The 14,384-nt window shown below is 37.3% G+C and overlaps 1 protein-coding gene across 1 annotated transcript in view; it reads right to left on the minus strand.

Moving 5' to 3' along the window:
- Positions 1-1,211: 1,211 nt before the first annotated feature.
- Positions 1,212-14,384, minus strand: part of BCHE (butyrylcholinesterase) — a 208,874-nt gene continuing 195,701 nt past the window's right edge. Inside the window, exon 4 of the mRNA XM_073674820.1 lies at positions 1,212-4,645. Within this exon, the coding sequence (XP_073530921.1) occupies positions 4,521-4,645 (125 nt within the window). The 3' untranslated portion in view covers positions 1,212-4,520. The remainder of the gene's footprint in view (positions 4,646-14,384) is intronic.

Raw genomic sequence — 14,384 nt, forward strand, 5'->3', positions numbered from 1 at the left:
AGCAAAAAGACCCAGTCATGGTCACTCTGACCTACCTAAATTGAACATTACTAGGCCTATTTGGTGCCATAAAGGTTTTAAATAAATCCCAAATGTGTGTGTGTGTTTACGGGTGATAAATGCATGATGGTTGTTTCTTGATTTTTTCTTTTTGAATGCGGGCTATTTGTGTATGTTTTATGACAATGGTCTTATAATTTCTTAAATGGGGTTAATCTTGAACCTTGAATTTTTCAAACTGAAAAAAAAAATAGGTTGAGCCTTATGGGTTTTAATTAGTGATGGGCTAGCGTGTTTAACCCTGCTTGATACTCGATCAAATATTTGGGTGCTCGATTGATTAGCAAGCAGTGCCGAGTATCGCGTGGTGCTCGAGTGCTTGGATCTTCGTAAGTGAATTTATCTGAGCCGGGGAGAGTGAGAAAAAGAGATAAATTGTTTCACAATTTGACGTGTTAAAGGGAATCTGTCAACAGGTTTATGCTATGTAACCTGAAGACAGCATGATGTAGGAGTTAAAACACTGATTTCAGTGATGGCTTTCTTATCAAGCTTCCCTGCTGTTGTTTAGCAGCAGCTGTGATCCTGTGCTGTCCTGTCTATATACTCTTTTATGTTTCTTACAGTGGCCAGGAGCTGTGGTATGATCAGACCATGTTCCTGCATGGTCAGACACAGCCATTACATAGTACACAGAAGGGTCACATTTATATGATTATCTCAGCACAGGAACATTTTTTAACACTTCCAATTGTGGAACTTAGTTCTATTCCAAGCTCTATTGATTAAAATGTACTTTGTTCACATGACAGCTACTTTAAGGAAAGTGATTTTGTAGCTCACTAGCATTTTTATGAGTTCATTGCATTTGAAACTTGTCACAAACTATACTTTATATATTTTAAAATGTTGACCTATGCACATTGGCTTAATCTATATAAAATCTTCAGTTGTAGAAATAGTTAATTCATGTAGCTCAGTATTTTATGTAAAACAGAGATCTATTGCTTAAGGATAAGCTTTTGTATTCTGATCAATATAATAAGGCAGGGTCTGTCTTTTCATACTTTTCATGTTTATTCCCTCAATTTAAATGACTGAATATTGTCTAGATTGGTGTTTTACAAAAATACACAATAGGATAAACATAATTGTTCTGAAGATCTGCGACTCTTCTTTGAAACAATAAAATAAAACTTCATCAAAATATATCGAACACATTTATTTTATTTCTTGCATCAAATATTAGCTCTATAAAGGATCTGCTCTGTATTATGACCAGTTGTCAAATATAAGAAGAAGAAGCAAAATGTAAAAAAGTTGAATCTGTAACTATCCAACTATGGGCTAAGCTAGGGCTACACGGCAACATGTGTCGTGTGATACTGAAATCCCAATGACGCATTGCAATATTAGATGTATCGATTTCCTGTGATGTCGCATTGCGACCTGTGACATACTGCGATTGTGACAGAAGGGCAAATGTTCCCAAATCAATTGGATTTTCTGTCACTGGTCGTGAGTCAAACTTGACTTCAGTAATAAAATAGTCACGTGATATCAAATGGCAACTCTTCAGAGAATTTGCATATGTCGCAGTGTAGCCCCAGCCTTTCTATTGGCGGAGGATCAAAATTTTGCCTTCTTGTTCGCAGAAGTTCATATATATTTTTAGCTGGGGATTCTTTTTTTAAGGACTTCAATTTCTCATGCTGCAAACCCAAACCAACATAATGACATGACAGCAAAACTTATGTCTTCAAAATACTTTAGACAAATATACATAGACAAATATGGCGTAAACATCTCCAGAAAATGTGTTGCACTTCACGTTTTTCCAAAAGATGGTCATCTCGTGTCACAGACCACAAAATATGGTATCCCATGCCATGATTATAAATGAGTCATCTGTAGTTGGCTATTTCTCATGGTCATTACGGTCAGCTGTCGCTAAAAAGATTCCATTATGGCTTTTGATGGATTTAGTATCTGGAGGGCATTACCAGTGTATTATGGGGTAAGCCATTTCAGGAAAATACATCAGGGTAGAATAGCAGAAATCCTTCTTTGAGGCATAAAATCTATTATTATTCCACCAGGGAATAATGTTATTCATATTACATGCATAGAAAAGAAAGTAAATTAGCAAATGTATTTATGGCAATCTGTTACATTCAGCCAATATTTCCTATGAATAATCATACACATGTAAAGCATATAGTGATATACTTTATATATCTTGTTGGTAAATAAAGAGGCAAAAATTAGAATAAAAATAAAGGAATATTGATTTGCAATACAAAAAAGTTAAATTCTGACATCTACACAAACAGAAGTTGCAAGTTTTCTCAGCAAGTAAAGAACTTAAAATGCTTCTCCCATTTTAGCAAATATTTACCCATTGCTCAGTGATGTATAAAATAACAACCTCTGAGTATTACTTACGCCTCTACCAGATCCAGCATTGCTCCACTGATGCCAGCTCCTGCCTCTATAGATTGGCTGCAGCGGTTGTGTAACATAGACAGTTCTGCAACCAATTAGCTCAGCAATTAACTGGAGCACTGTTGGTCTAACGTCACCACTGCAGCCGACCAGCAGAGACCAGATCAGCAGGACAGACACAGCACTAGACCCAGGAAGAGTAAGCAAAGTTCAGTTTGGTTTTTACATATCATTGAGCCTATGGAAAAAGTTTGTTGAAAGGAGACAACCCCTTTAGATCACTTAAATATGGGCTTACGTGAACACGGGGTCGGACAAGGGCAAGAACCCATTAATTAAGAACTATATGTCCCTTTGAATACACACAAAGATAGTAAAATGCATGGACTAGCCAAAATGAGAAATGCTCTGTTCATTGGCTCTAACTTATAGAGCAACTCTGAGGCAATGATTGCTAATTAATCTTTTCCATTAATTCCATATGCCCTCAATAAGGGATACTAACACTGACTGTCTTAAACAGAAAAAGTCTTAAATACTGTACATTAATACCAATAAACATGGTAGTCTATTGTTCTGAAGATATCATTGCCAATATCTCTGGTGTTATAAAATAGTGAAGAAATTAAAAGGGATTTCTGGGACTTTGAAAAAAACAAAACATGTGCCTGAGCACTAAGGCAGGTAGTTGCTATCTTAATGCCTGTTGTGCCTGGCATCATTCTTTCCTGGCATAGAGTGGTCAAAGATCACTCCTGCCGATGATTCAGCTGCCTTTGCTGATGTCACGTTGAAAGAGCAGCAGCTTCTTTTCTGCTCTGCTATGTTGATGGGCCGTGGCTTCCAACATCATTCTGATTCACTCTTGACTCCCCCAGTTATGTAGCGGGGATCCAGATGTCAACCAGAATGATGTCAGAAGCCCCACTCTGTTAACAGAATGGAGTGGAAAAAGAAGTTGCTGCTCTGTCGACGTGACGTCAGCAGAGGCAGCTGAATCGCCGGCCGGAGCTGTCTGTGACAACTCTGTGCCAGGAAAGATTATTGTAAATTTGTTGGTGTTTATCCAAAGACAGAACTGCTCAATGATTTTGTGTCCGTATGATGGACAAAATGCAATATCTTATTAATTTATCTACAGAGCGGGAGAGTGGTAAAAGGGCTGTCAGAAGATTTTCAAAACTACTCTGGGCCTGGGTTGCCAACCGTCCAGAAATTTCAGGACAGTCCATAAAAATTGGTCACTTTTTTTGCTGTGTCCATAAAAAAAATTTAAGGCTTCGGTGATTTTTTTGAAGATTATTTTCACTGTAAATATCATCATTTTACAGTTTACAGTGAATGCAGTTAATAGCTTCATACCTGAGTTATGTGCTGTAGACTTGTATCACTTATAATAATAATAATGATTTCGTATTGATTCCCAATGTGTCTGTAAAAAATATTGCCTGTCGCTGTTTTTTTGATATGCTGTCTAGAAAAATTAAAACGTCTAGTTGGCCTGCACAGGGCTCTATCCGCATTGATGTGATCTCTGTGCAATTGAACAATCTACAAAGGCAATAAAATATGTTCAATCCTGAAAAAAACAATCTTATGTGTGACTCTCTATATCTATGCAAGTATCTCTGCTACATATTTTTATTTATTTGGCACTGCCATAAAGAGTTTGGTACCACTAATATACACTAATACATTAACAGATTTTAAAATCAAATAAGTTCAATCAATGCTGAATACACTGTGTTTGATAAGTGGTGGTCAGTTATTTTCCTAAATATTTAAAACAATTTGTCTTTGGCTTAAGAAAATGTTTCAAGAAATATTTATTATGTGAGTAGGTTCTATAGATCTAATTTTGGGATCATGTGCACAAAAGTTTGTGTGACAACAAAACTATTTAAAAATGTACTTATAATGCACATACAGTAATACCAAGCACATTGTTCATATCTCCCAGAGTGATGAGTATTTTTTGCAGTTTAATTTGCATAATGCTAACTTTTAAATGTCTTCCAATATGTTTGTACCTACAAATCCTAATATGGTGATTTTTAAAAGGGTAAAACCATTAATTAGAGACCAGTGCAGCTTTCCTTCTTACTGCTGTAATCATTAAATTGATTTTTCCAGTCCATCATGTAATTGTTCCAGCGATGGAATTCAGCTTTCCACTGTCGTTCTACTTCATCAATATTTCCTGAAAAAAAAGATTACAAGGGGTGTATTAATCTAAATTTGAATCTATGTGTTTACATTAATTGAAATAGAATGAGTGTTAGTGACATTGTTTCTGGAAATACAAAGCACTAGATGGTCTGCTGAAAGGAAACAAGAAATGCAGAAATGTGCTGTTCATTTATCTATTAATGTGTTTTATATTTCTATTTATTATTGTACTTTAAGAATCACAATCAAGTATAAGGCAGTATTCCAAATCACAATAAAAAAGTGGGGTTAAATAATTGCATCAATTCATCTCATCTTAATGAAGCTTGAGAAAGGCCCATTTGGGCTGAGTTTTAATGCTACATATAGTTTACTAAAGGATCATGATTTGGAGTGCTGCCTTATAATTTTTTTATATCCCATATACATTGGTATGAGGAAGGCAATTTAACCATACCTATGAAATATACCTAAAATTCACAACAAATATTTAAAACATAGATTTAACCCCTACTTGACCAGGCAATTTTCCATTTTTGTATTTTTGATTCATCTTCATTTTTAGAAGAACAATAACTTTTTTATTTATCTGTGGACATAGTGGGGAAAATAATTATCTGATACACTGACAATTTTTCAAATTTATCCATCTACAAAGAATGGAGAGGTCTGTAATTTTTATTGTAGTTAAACTTCAACTGTGAGAGGCAGAATCTAAAAATAAAAACCTGAAAATCACATTGTATAATGCTTAAATAGTCAAATTGAATTTTAATGCATGAAATAAGTATTTTTTACAATAGGAAAACAGAACTTAATATTTGGTAGAGAAACCTTTGTTTGCAATTACAGAGGTCAGATGTTTCCTGTAGTTCTTGACCAAGTTTGCACACACATCAGCAGGAATTTTGGCCCTCTCCTCCATACAGATCTTCTCCAGATCTTCAGGTTTCAGGGCTGTTGCTGGGCAACATTGAGTTTTAGCTTTCTCCAAAGATTTTAAATTGGGTTCTGGTCTGGAGAATGGCTAGGCTATTCCAGGACCTTGAAATGCTTCTTACGGGGCTACTCATTCATTTCCCTGGCTATGTGTTTCACATCATTGTCCTGCTGGAAGACCCAGCCACAACCCATCTTCAATGCTCTTACTGAGGGAAGGAGGTTGTTGGCCAAAATCTCGCGATATATTACTTCATCCATCCTCCCTTTGCAGAAAAGCACCCTCAAAGTATGATGTTTCCCAATCATGCTTCACGGTTTGGTAATTAGTACAGAGTAGGAGGGCTTCTTAAAGAAAAACTAACAGGTCTGTGAGAGACTGAATTCTTGCTGGTTGATAGGTGATCAAATACTTATTTCTTGAAATAAAATACATTTTAATTATTTAAAACTCAATATATATATATATATATATATATATATATATATACACATATATATATATATATTATACAGCTTCTTTTGCACCTCTTAATGTTTTTATTGATACCAATTTGAACTACATATAACATTTTGATAGTTTATTATTTTTTGTGCAATGAGTGTCAACTAAATAAAGACAAATCTGGTGTTCATTTTCTTTATTTGGTATATAAAATATTGTTTAATTTATTTTTTATTTTGATAGGACAAACTTTTATCGTAGGACAACCCTTTAAACTTGTTTATTTTTTTTTGCTTCAAAAACTTTTTTACTTTACGTTTCAGTCACCCTTGTACTTGAACCTTTGATAATTTGATCATTTACACTAAATGCTGCAATACTTTGTTATTTTAATATATAGTATAATTGACCTTCTGTGGCTGGGATTCATATCAGGACCAAGTTGGTACCGGTGGGTACCTTCACCAGGTCCTTGGCTTCCAGTGTAAACCATCAGCTCTAGTGATGAGTGAACATACTCAGATGGTTAACCGAGCATGCTTGGGTGATAACCGAGTATCTTCAGTGTGCTCGAAAAATAGGTCTGAGTCTCCGCAGCTGTATGTCTCATGGTTGTTCAACAGCCTCAAACATCCTTGAATTGTCAAACAAATAAGCAAACCATGCATGTGTTGTGGCTGTCGTACAGCCACGAGACATGCAGCTGCAGAGACTCAAACTTATTTTTCGAGCACGCCGAAGATACGTGATTAGTAGTGTTGAGCGAGCATGCTCGACACTGTTCATTACTCGCCCGAGCATCTCACTACACGGGATGTTCGGTGAGCACCGAGCATTTCCGGGTTACTCGGGTGGGAGCTCGGGTCTCCGCCCTGCACGTTTGGCGCTCTTTACAGAGCCAATGAACATGCAGGGATTGCCAGCCAGTCACTGTAATGCCGCAGCCATGTTGTTTGTGGGAATTGCAGTGATTGGCTGGCCGCACAGCGTCACCTCGAGTATTTAAAACCGGGCTCAGCCATCTTGGACACAGTCGCTTCTGATCAGCCAGTGTAGGGTCAGTGCTGCTGAGCTAGGGAGAGATTTATACTCCGAAATAGTTAGTGTAGGGTCTCTAAAGCCTGCCAAATCAAACAAACAGTCCTTTTCAGGACTAATATCCATCCCAGATATCAGGCAGGCAGGCTGTATAGGAGACGCAGTGGTTATACCAGCAAACGCTGCATTACAGTCCTGTGTGCTCCAGTTGGTCAAGTTGCTAGACTTATCCCCCGGTCTCAGGGGCCAGGAAAAATCATTTTTTTTTTATCTAAATCCTTTTTTTTTTGTCCTCAGTCAGACTGTACAAATACGCGTCTTATTAACCTTTTGGTATCCACCCCCCCCAAAAAAAAAATTGAGTGTGTCTGTGACTGTTCAGACACCAATATATCTGTTTAAAAGATTCAGATGTAGGCCAGTAAAATAGAGCTGTGGTTTTGCAGTTCCGCGGGTGAGATTTCTGTATTATCCTGCTTTTGGAATTTTTTGTCGTAAAAAAAAGCTGTAATAGTGTCTCCCTGACTGGTCAAACACCAATATATCTGATTAAAAAAGTCTGGTGTAGGCTAGAGTGATAGAACTGTGGTTTTGCTGTTCCACAGGTCAAATCTCTGGATTATCCTGCTTTCGGCATTTTTTGCCGTAAAAAAAGCTGTAATAGTGTCTCCCTGACTGGTCATACACCAATATATCTGTTTAAAAGATTCTGGTGTACGCCACATAACTATAACTGTGGTTTTGCAGTTCCACGGATCAAATCTCTGTATTATCCTGCTTTTGGCATTTTTTGCCGTAAAAAAAACTGTAATAGTGTCTCCATGACTGGTCAGACACCAATATATCTGTTTAAAAGATTCTGGTGTACACCACATAACTATACCTGTGGTTTTGTAGTTCCACGGGTCAAATCTCTGTATTATCCTGCTTTTGGCATTTTTTGCCGTAAAAAAAACCTGTAATAGTGTCTCCCTGACTGGTCAGACAACAATATATCTGTTTAAAAGATTCTGGAGTACGCCACATAACTTTAACTGTGGTTTTGTAGTTCCACGGGTCAAATCTCTGTATTATCCTGCTTTTGGCATTTTTTGCCGTAAAAAAAAACTGTAATAGTGTCTCCCTGACTGGTCAGACACCAATATATCTGTTTAAAAGATTCTGGTGTGCGCCACATAACTATAACTGTGGTTTTGCAGTTCCACGGGTCAAATCTCTGTACTATCCTGCTTTTGGCATTTTTTGCATTCAAAATAAACTGTAATAGTGTCTCCCTGACTGGTCAGACACCAATATATCTGTTTAAAAGATTCTGGTGTACGCCACATAACTATAACTGTGGTTTTGCAGTTCCACGGATCAAATCTCTGTATTATCCTGCTTTTGGCATTTTTTGACGTAAAAAAAACTGTAATAGTGTCTCCCTGACTGGTCAGACACCAATATATCTGTTTAAAAGATTCTGGTGTACGCCACATAACTATAACTGTGGTTTTGTAGTTCCACGGGTCAAATCTCTGTATTATCCTGCTTTTGGCATTTTTTGCCGTAAAAAAAACCTGTAATAGTGTCTCCCTGACTGGTCAGACAACAATATATCTGTTTAAAAGATTCTGGTGTACGCCACATAACTATAACTGTGGTTTTGTAGTTCCACGGGTCAAATCTCTGTATTATCCTGCTTTTGGCATTTTTTGCCGTAAAAAAAACCTGTAATAGTATCTCCCTCACTGGTCAGACACCAATATATCTGTTTAAAAGATTCTGGTGTACGCCACATAACTATAACTGTGGTTTTGCAGTTCCACGGGTCAAATCTCTGTACTATCCTGCTTTTGGCATTTTTTGCATTAAAAATAAACTGTAATAGTGTCTCCCTGACTGGTCAGACACCAATATATCTGTTTAAAAGAGTCTGCTGTAGGCCAGAGTAATAGAACTGTGGTTTAGCAGTTCCATGGGTCAAATCTCTGTATTATCCTGCTTTTGGCATTTTTTGCCATAAAAAACTTTAATAGTGTCTCCCTGACTGGTCAGACACCAATATATCTGTTCAAAAGAGTCTGGTGTTGGCCAGAGAAATAGAACTGTGGTTTTTCATTTCCACGGGTCAAATCTCTGTATTATCCTGCTTTTCGAATTTTTTGCCATAAAAAAAAACAGTAATAGTGTCTCACTGACTGGTCAGACACCAATATATCTGTTTAAAAATTCTGGTGTACGCCATATAACTATAACTGTGGTTTTGCAATTCCACTGGTCAAATCTTTGTATTATCCTGCTTTTGGCATTTTTTGACGTAAAAAAAAGTGTAATAGTGTCTCCCTGACTGGTCAGACACCAATATATCTGTTTAAAAAATTCTGGTGTACGCTACGTAACTATAACTGTGGTTTTGCAGTTCCACGGGTCAAGTCTCTGTATTATCCTGCTTTTGGCATTTTTTGTCGTAAAAAAAACTGTAAAAGTCTCTCCATGACTGGTCAGACACCAATATATCTGTTTAAAAGATTCTGGTGTACGCCACATAACTATAACTGTGGTTTTGCAGTTCAACCGGTCAAATCTCTGTATTATTCTGCTTTTGGCATTTTTTCCCGTAAAAAAAATACTGTAATTGTGTCTCCCTGACTGGTCAGACACGAATATATCTGTTTAAAAGATTCTGGTGTACGCCACATAACTATAATTGTGAAATTGCCGTTCCATGGGTCAAATCTCTGTATTATCCTGCTTTTGGCACTATTTGCCGTAAAAAAAAACTGTAACAGTGTCTCCCTGACTGGTCATACACCAATATATCTGTTTAAAAGATTCTGATGTACGTCACATAACTATAACTGTGGTTTTGCAGTTCCAAAGGTCAAATCTCTGTATTATCCTGCTTTTGTCATTTTTTGCCGTAAAAAACCTATAATATTGCCTCCCTGTCTGGTCAGACAGCAATATATCTGTTTAAAAGATTCTGGTGTACGCCACATAACTATAACTGTGGTTTTGCAGTTCCACGGGTCAAATCTCTGTATTATCCTGCTTTTGTCATTTTTTGCCCTAAAAAAACTATAATATTGTCTCCCTGTCTGGTCAGACACCAATATACAGTCATATGAAAAAGTTTGGGCACCCCTATTAATCTTAAGCTTAATGTTTTATAAAAATTGGTGTTTTTGCAACAGCTATTTCAGTTTGATATATGTAATAACTGTTGGACACAGTAATGTTTCTGCCTTGAAATGAGGTTTATTGTACTAACAGAAAATGTGCAATCTGCATTCAAACAAAATTTGACAGGTGCATAAGTATGGGCACCTCACCAGAAAAGTGACATTAATATTTAGTAGATCCTCCTTTTGCAAAAATAACAGCCTCTAGTCGCTTCCTGTAGCTTTTAATGAGTTCCTGGATCCTGGATGAAGGTATTTTTTACCATTCCTCTTTACAAAACAATTCCAGTTCAGTAAAGTTTGATGGTCGCCGAGCATGGACAGCCCTCTTCAAATGATCCCACAGATGTTCAATGATATTCAGGTCTGGGGACTGGGATGGCCATTCCAGAACATTGTAATTGTTCCTCTGCATGAATGCCTGAGTAGATTTGGAGCGGTGTTTTGGATCATTGTCTTGCTGAAAGATCCATCCCCTGCGTAACTTCAACTTTATCACTGATTCTTGAACATTATTGTCAAGAATCTGCTGATACTGAGTGGAATCCATGCGTCCCTCAACTTTAACAAGATTCCCAGTGCCGGCATTGGCCACACAGCCCCAAAGCATGATGGAACCTCCACCAAATTTTACTGTGGGTAGCAAGTGTTTTTCTTGGAATGCTGTGTTTTTTTGCCACCATGCATAACGCCTTTTTGTATGACCAAGCAACTCAATCTTGGTTTCATCAGTCCACAGGACCTTCTTCCAAAGAGAAATTGGCTTCTCCAAATGTGCTTTTGCATACCTCAGCCAACTCTGTTTGTGGCGTGCTTGCAGAAACGGCTTCTTTCGCATCACTCTCCCATACAGCTTCTCCTTGTTCAAAGTGCGTTGTATAGTTGACCGATGCACAGTGACACCATCTGCAGCAAGTTGATGCTGCAGCTGTCTGGAGGTGGTCTGAGGATTGTCCTTGACTGATCTCACCATTCTTCTTCTCTGCCTTTCTGATGTTTTTCTTGGCCTGCCACTTCTGGCCTTAACAAGAACTGTCCATGTGTTCTTCCATTTCCTTACTATGTTCCTCACAGTGGAAACTGACAGGTTAAATCTCTGAGACAGCTTTTTGTATCCTTCCCCTGAACAACTATGTTGAATAATCTTTGTTTTCAGATCATTTGACAGTTGTTTTGAGGAGTCCATGATGCCACTCTTCAGAGGAGATTCAAACAGGAGAACAACTTGCAAGTGGCCACTTTAAGTAGCTTTTCTCATGATTGCATACACCTGGCTATGAAGTTCAAAGCTCAATGAGGTTACAAAACCAAAAAAGTGCTTTAGTAAGTCAGTAAAAAGTAGGTAGGAGTATTTAAAACAGGAAAATGATAAGGGTGCCCATACTTATGCACCTGTCAAATTTTGTTTGAATGCAGATTGCACATTTTCTGTTAGTACAATAAACCTCATTTCAAGGCAGAAACATTACTGTGTCCAACAGTTATTACATTTATCAAACTGAAATAGCTGTTGCAAAAGCACAAATTTTTATAAAACATTAAGCTTAAGATTAATAGGGGTGCCCAAACTTTTTCATATGACTATATCTGTTTAAAAGATTCTGGTGTAAGACACATAACTATAACTGTGGTTTTGAAGTTCCACGGGTCAAATCTCTGTATTATCATGCTTTTGGCATTTTTTGCCATAAAAATAAACTGTAATAGTGTCTCCCTGACTGGTCAGACACCAATATATCTGTTTAAAAGAGTCTGGTTTAGGCCAGAGAAATAGAACTGTGGTTTTGCAGTTCCACGGGTCAAATCTCTGTATTATCCTGCTTTTGGCATTTTTTGCCATAAAAAAAACTTTAATAGTGTCTCCCTGACTGGTCAGACACCTATATGTCTGTTCAAAAGAGTCTGGTGTAGGCCAGAGAAATAGAACTGTGGTTTTTCATTTCCATGGGTCAAATATCTGTATTATCCTGCTTTTGGAATTTTTTGCCATAAAAAAAAAACTGTAATAGTGTTTCACTGACTCGTCAGACACCAATATATCTGTTTAAAAGACTCTGCTGTACGCCACATAACTATAACTGTGGTTTTGCAGCTCCAAGGGTCAAATCTTTGTATTATCCTGCTTTTGGCATTTTTTGCTGTAAAAAAAAAGGGTAATAGTGTCTCCCTGACTGGTCAGACACCAATATATCTGTTTAAAAGATTCTGGTGTACGCCACATAACTATAACTGTGGTTTTGCAGTTCCACGGGTCAAATCTCTGTATTATCCTACTTTTGGCATTTTTTCCCGTAAAAAAAAAACTGTAATTGTGTCTCCCTGACTGGTCAGACACCAATATATCTGTTTAAAAGATTCTGGTGTACGCCACATAACTATAATTGTGAATTTGCAGTTCCACGGGTCAAATCTCTGTATTATCCTGCTTTTGGAATTTTTTGCCGGAAAAAAAAACTTTAATAGTGTCTCCCTGACTGGTCAGACACCAATATATCTGTTCAAAAGAGTATGGTGTAGGCCCGAGAAATAAAACTGTGGTTTTGCATTTCCATGGGTCAAATCTCTGTATTATCCTGCTTTTGGAATTTTTTGCCATAAAAAAACTGCAATAGTGTCTCCCTGACTGGTCAGACATCAATATATCTGTTTAACAGATTCTGGTGTACGCCACCTAACTATAACTGTGGTTTTGCAGTTCCACGTGTCAAATCTTTGTATTATCCTGCTTTTGGCATTTTTTGCCGTAAAAAAAACTGTAATAGTGTCTCCCTGACTGGTCAGACACCAATATATCTGTTTAAAAAATTCTGGTGTACGCCACATAACTATAACTGTGGTTTTGCAGCTCCACAGGTCAAGTCTCTGTATTATCCTGCTTTTGGCATTTTTTGTCGTAAAAAAAACTGTAATAGTCTCTCCCTGACTGGTCAGACACCAATATATCTGTTTAAAAAATTGTGGTGTACGCCACATAAGTATAACTGTGGTTTTGCATTTCCACGGTCAAATCTCTGTATTATCCTGCTTTTGGCATTTTTTGCCATAAAAAAATCTTTAATAGTGTCTTCGTGACTGGTCAGACACCAATATATCTGTTCAAAAGAGTCTGGTGTAGGCCAGAGAAATAGAACAGTGGTTTTGCATTTCCACGGGTCAAATCTCTGTATTATCCCGCTTTTGGAATTTTTTGCCATAAAAAAAACTGTAATAGTGTCTCCATGACTGGTCAGACACCAATATATCTGTTTAAAAGATTCTGGTGTACGCCACAGAGCTATAACTGTGGTTGTGCAGTTCCACGGGTCAAATCTCTGTATTATCCTGCTTTTGGCATTTTTTGCCATAAAAAAAAACTTTAATAGTGCCTCCCTGACTGGTCAGACACCAATATATCTGTTCAAAAGAGTCTGGTTTAGGCCAGAGAAATAGAACTGTGGTTTTGCAGTTCCACGGGTCAAATCTCTGTATTATCCTGCTTTTGGCATTTTTTGCCATAAAAAAAACTTTAATAGTGTCTCCCTGACTGGTCAGACACCAATATATCTGTTCAAAAGAGTCTGGTGTAGGCCAGAGAAATAGAACTGTGGTTTTTCATTTCCATGGGTCAAATCTCTGTATTATCCTGCTTTTGGAATTTTTTGCCATAAAAAAAAACTGTAATAGTGTCTCACTGACTCGTCAGACACCAATATATCTGTTTAAAAGATTCTGGTGTACGCCACATAACTATAACTGTGGTTTTGCAGTTCCACGGGTCAAATCTTTGTATTATCCTGCTTTTGGCATTTTTTGCCGTAAAAAAACTGTAATAGTGTCTCCCTGACTGGTCAGACACCAATATATCTGTTTAAAAAATTCTGGTGTACGCCACATAACTATAACTGTGGTTTTGCAGTTCCACGGGTCAAGTCTCTGTATTATCCTGCTTTTGGCATTTTTTGTCGTAAAAAAAACTGTAATAGTCTCTCCCTGACTGGTCAGACACCAATATATCTGTTTAAAAGATTCTGGTGTACGCCACATAACTATAACTGTGGTTTTGCAGTTCCTCGGGTCAAATCTCTGTATTATCCTGCTTTTGGCATTTTTTGCCATAAAAAAAAACTGTAATTGTGTCTCCCTGACTGGTCAGACACCAATATATCTGTTTAAAAGATTTTGGTGTACGCCACATAGCTATAACT

This window comes from Phyllobates terribilis, unplaced genomic scaffold (assembly GCF_046119375.1).
Source record: "Phyllobates terribilis strain yellow unplaced genomic scaffold, ASM4611937v1 Scaffold_3__8_contigs__length_932513732, whole genome shotgun sequence".
Classification (NCBI taxonomy): domain Eukaryota; kingdom Metazoa; phylum Chordata; class Amphibia; order Anura; family Dendrobatidae; genus Phyllobates; species Phyllobates terribilis.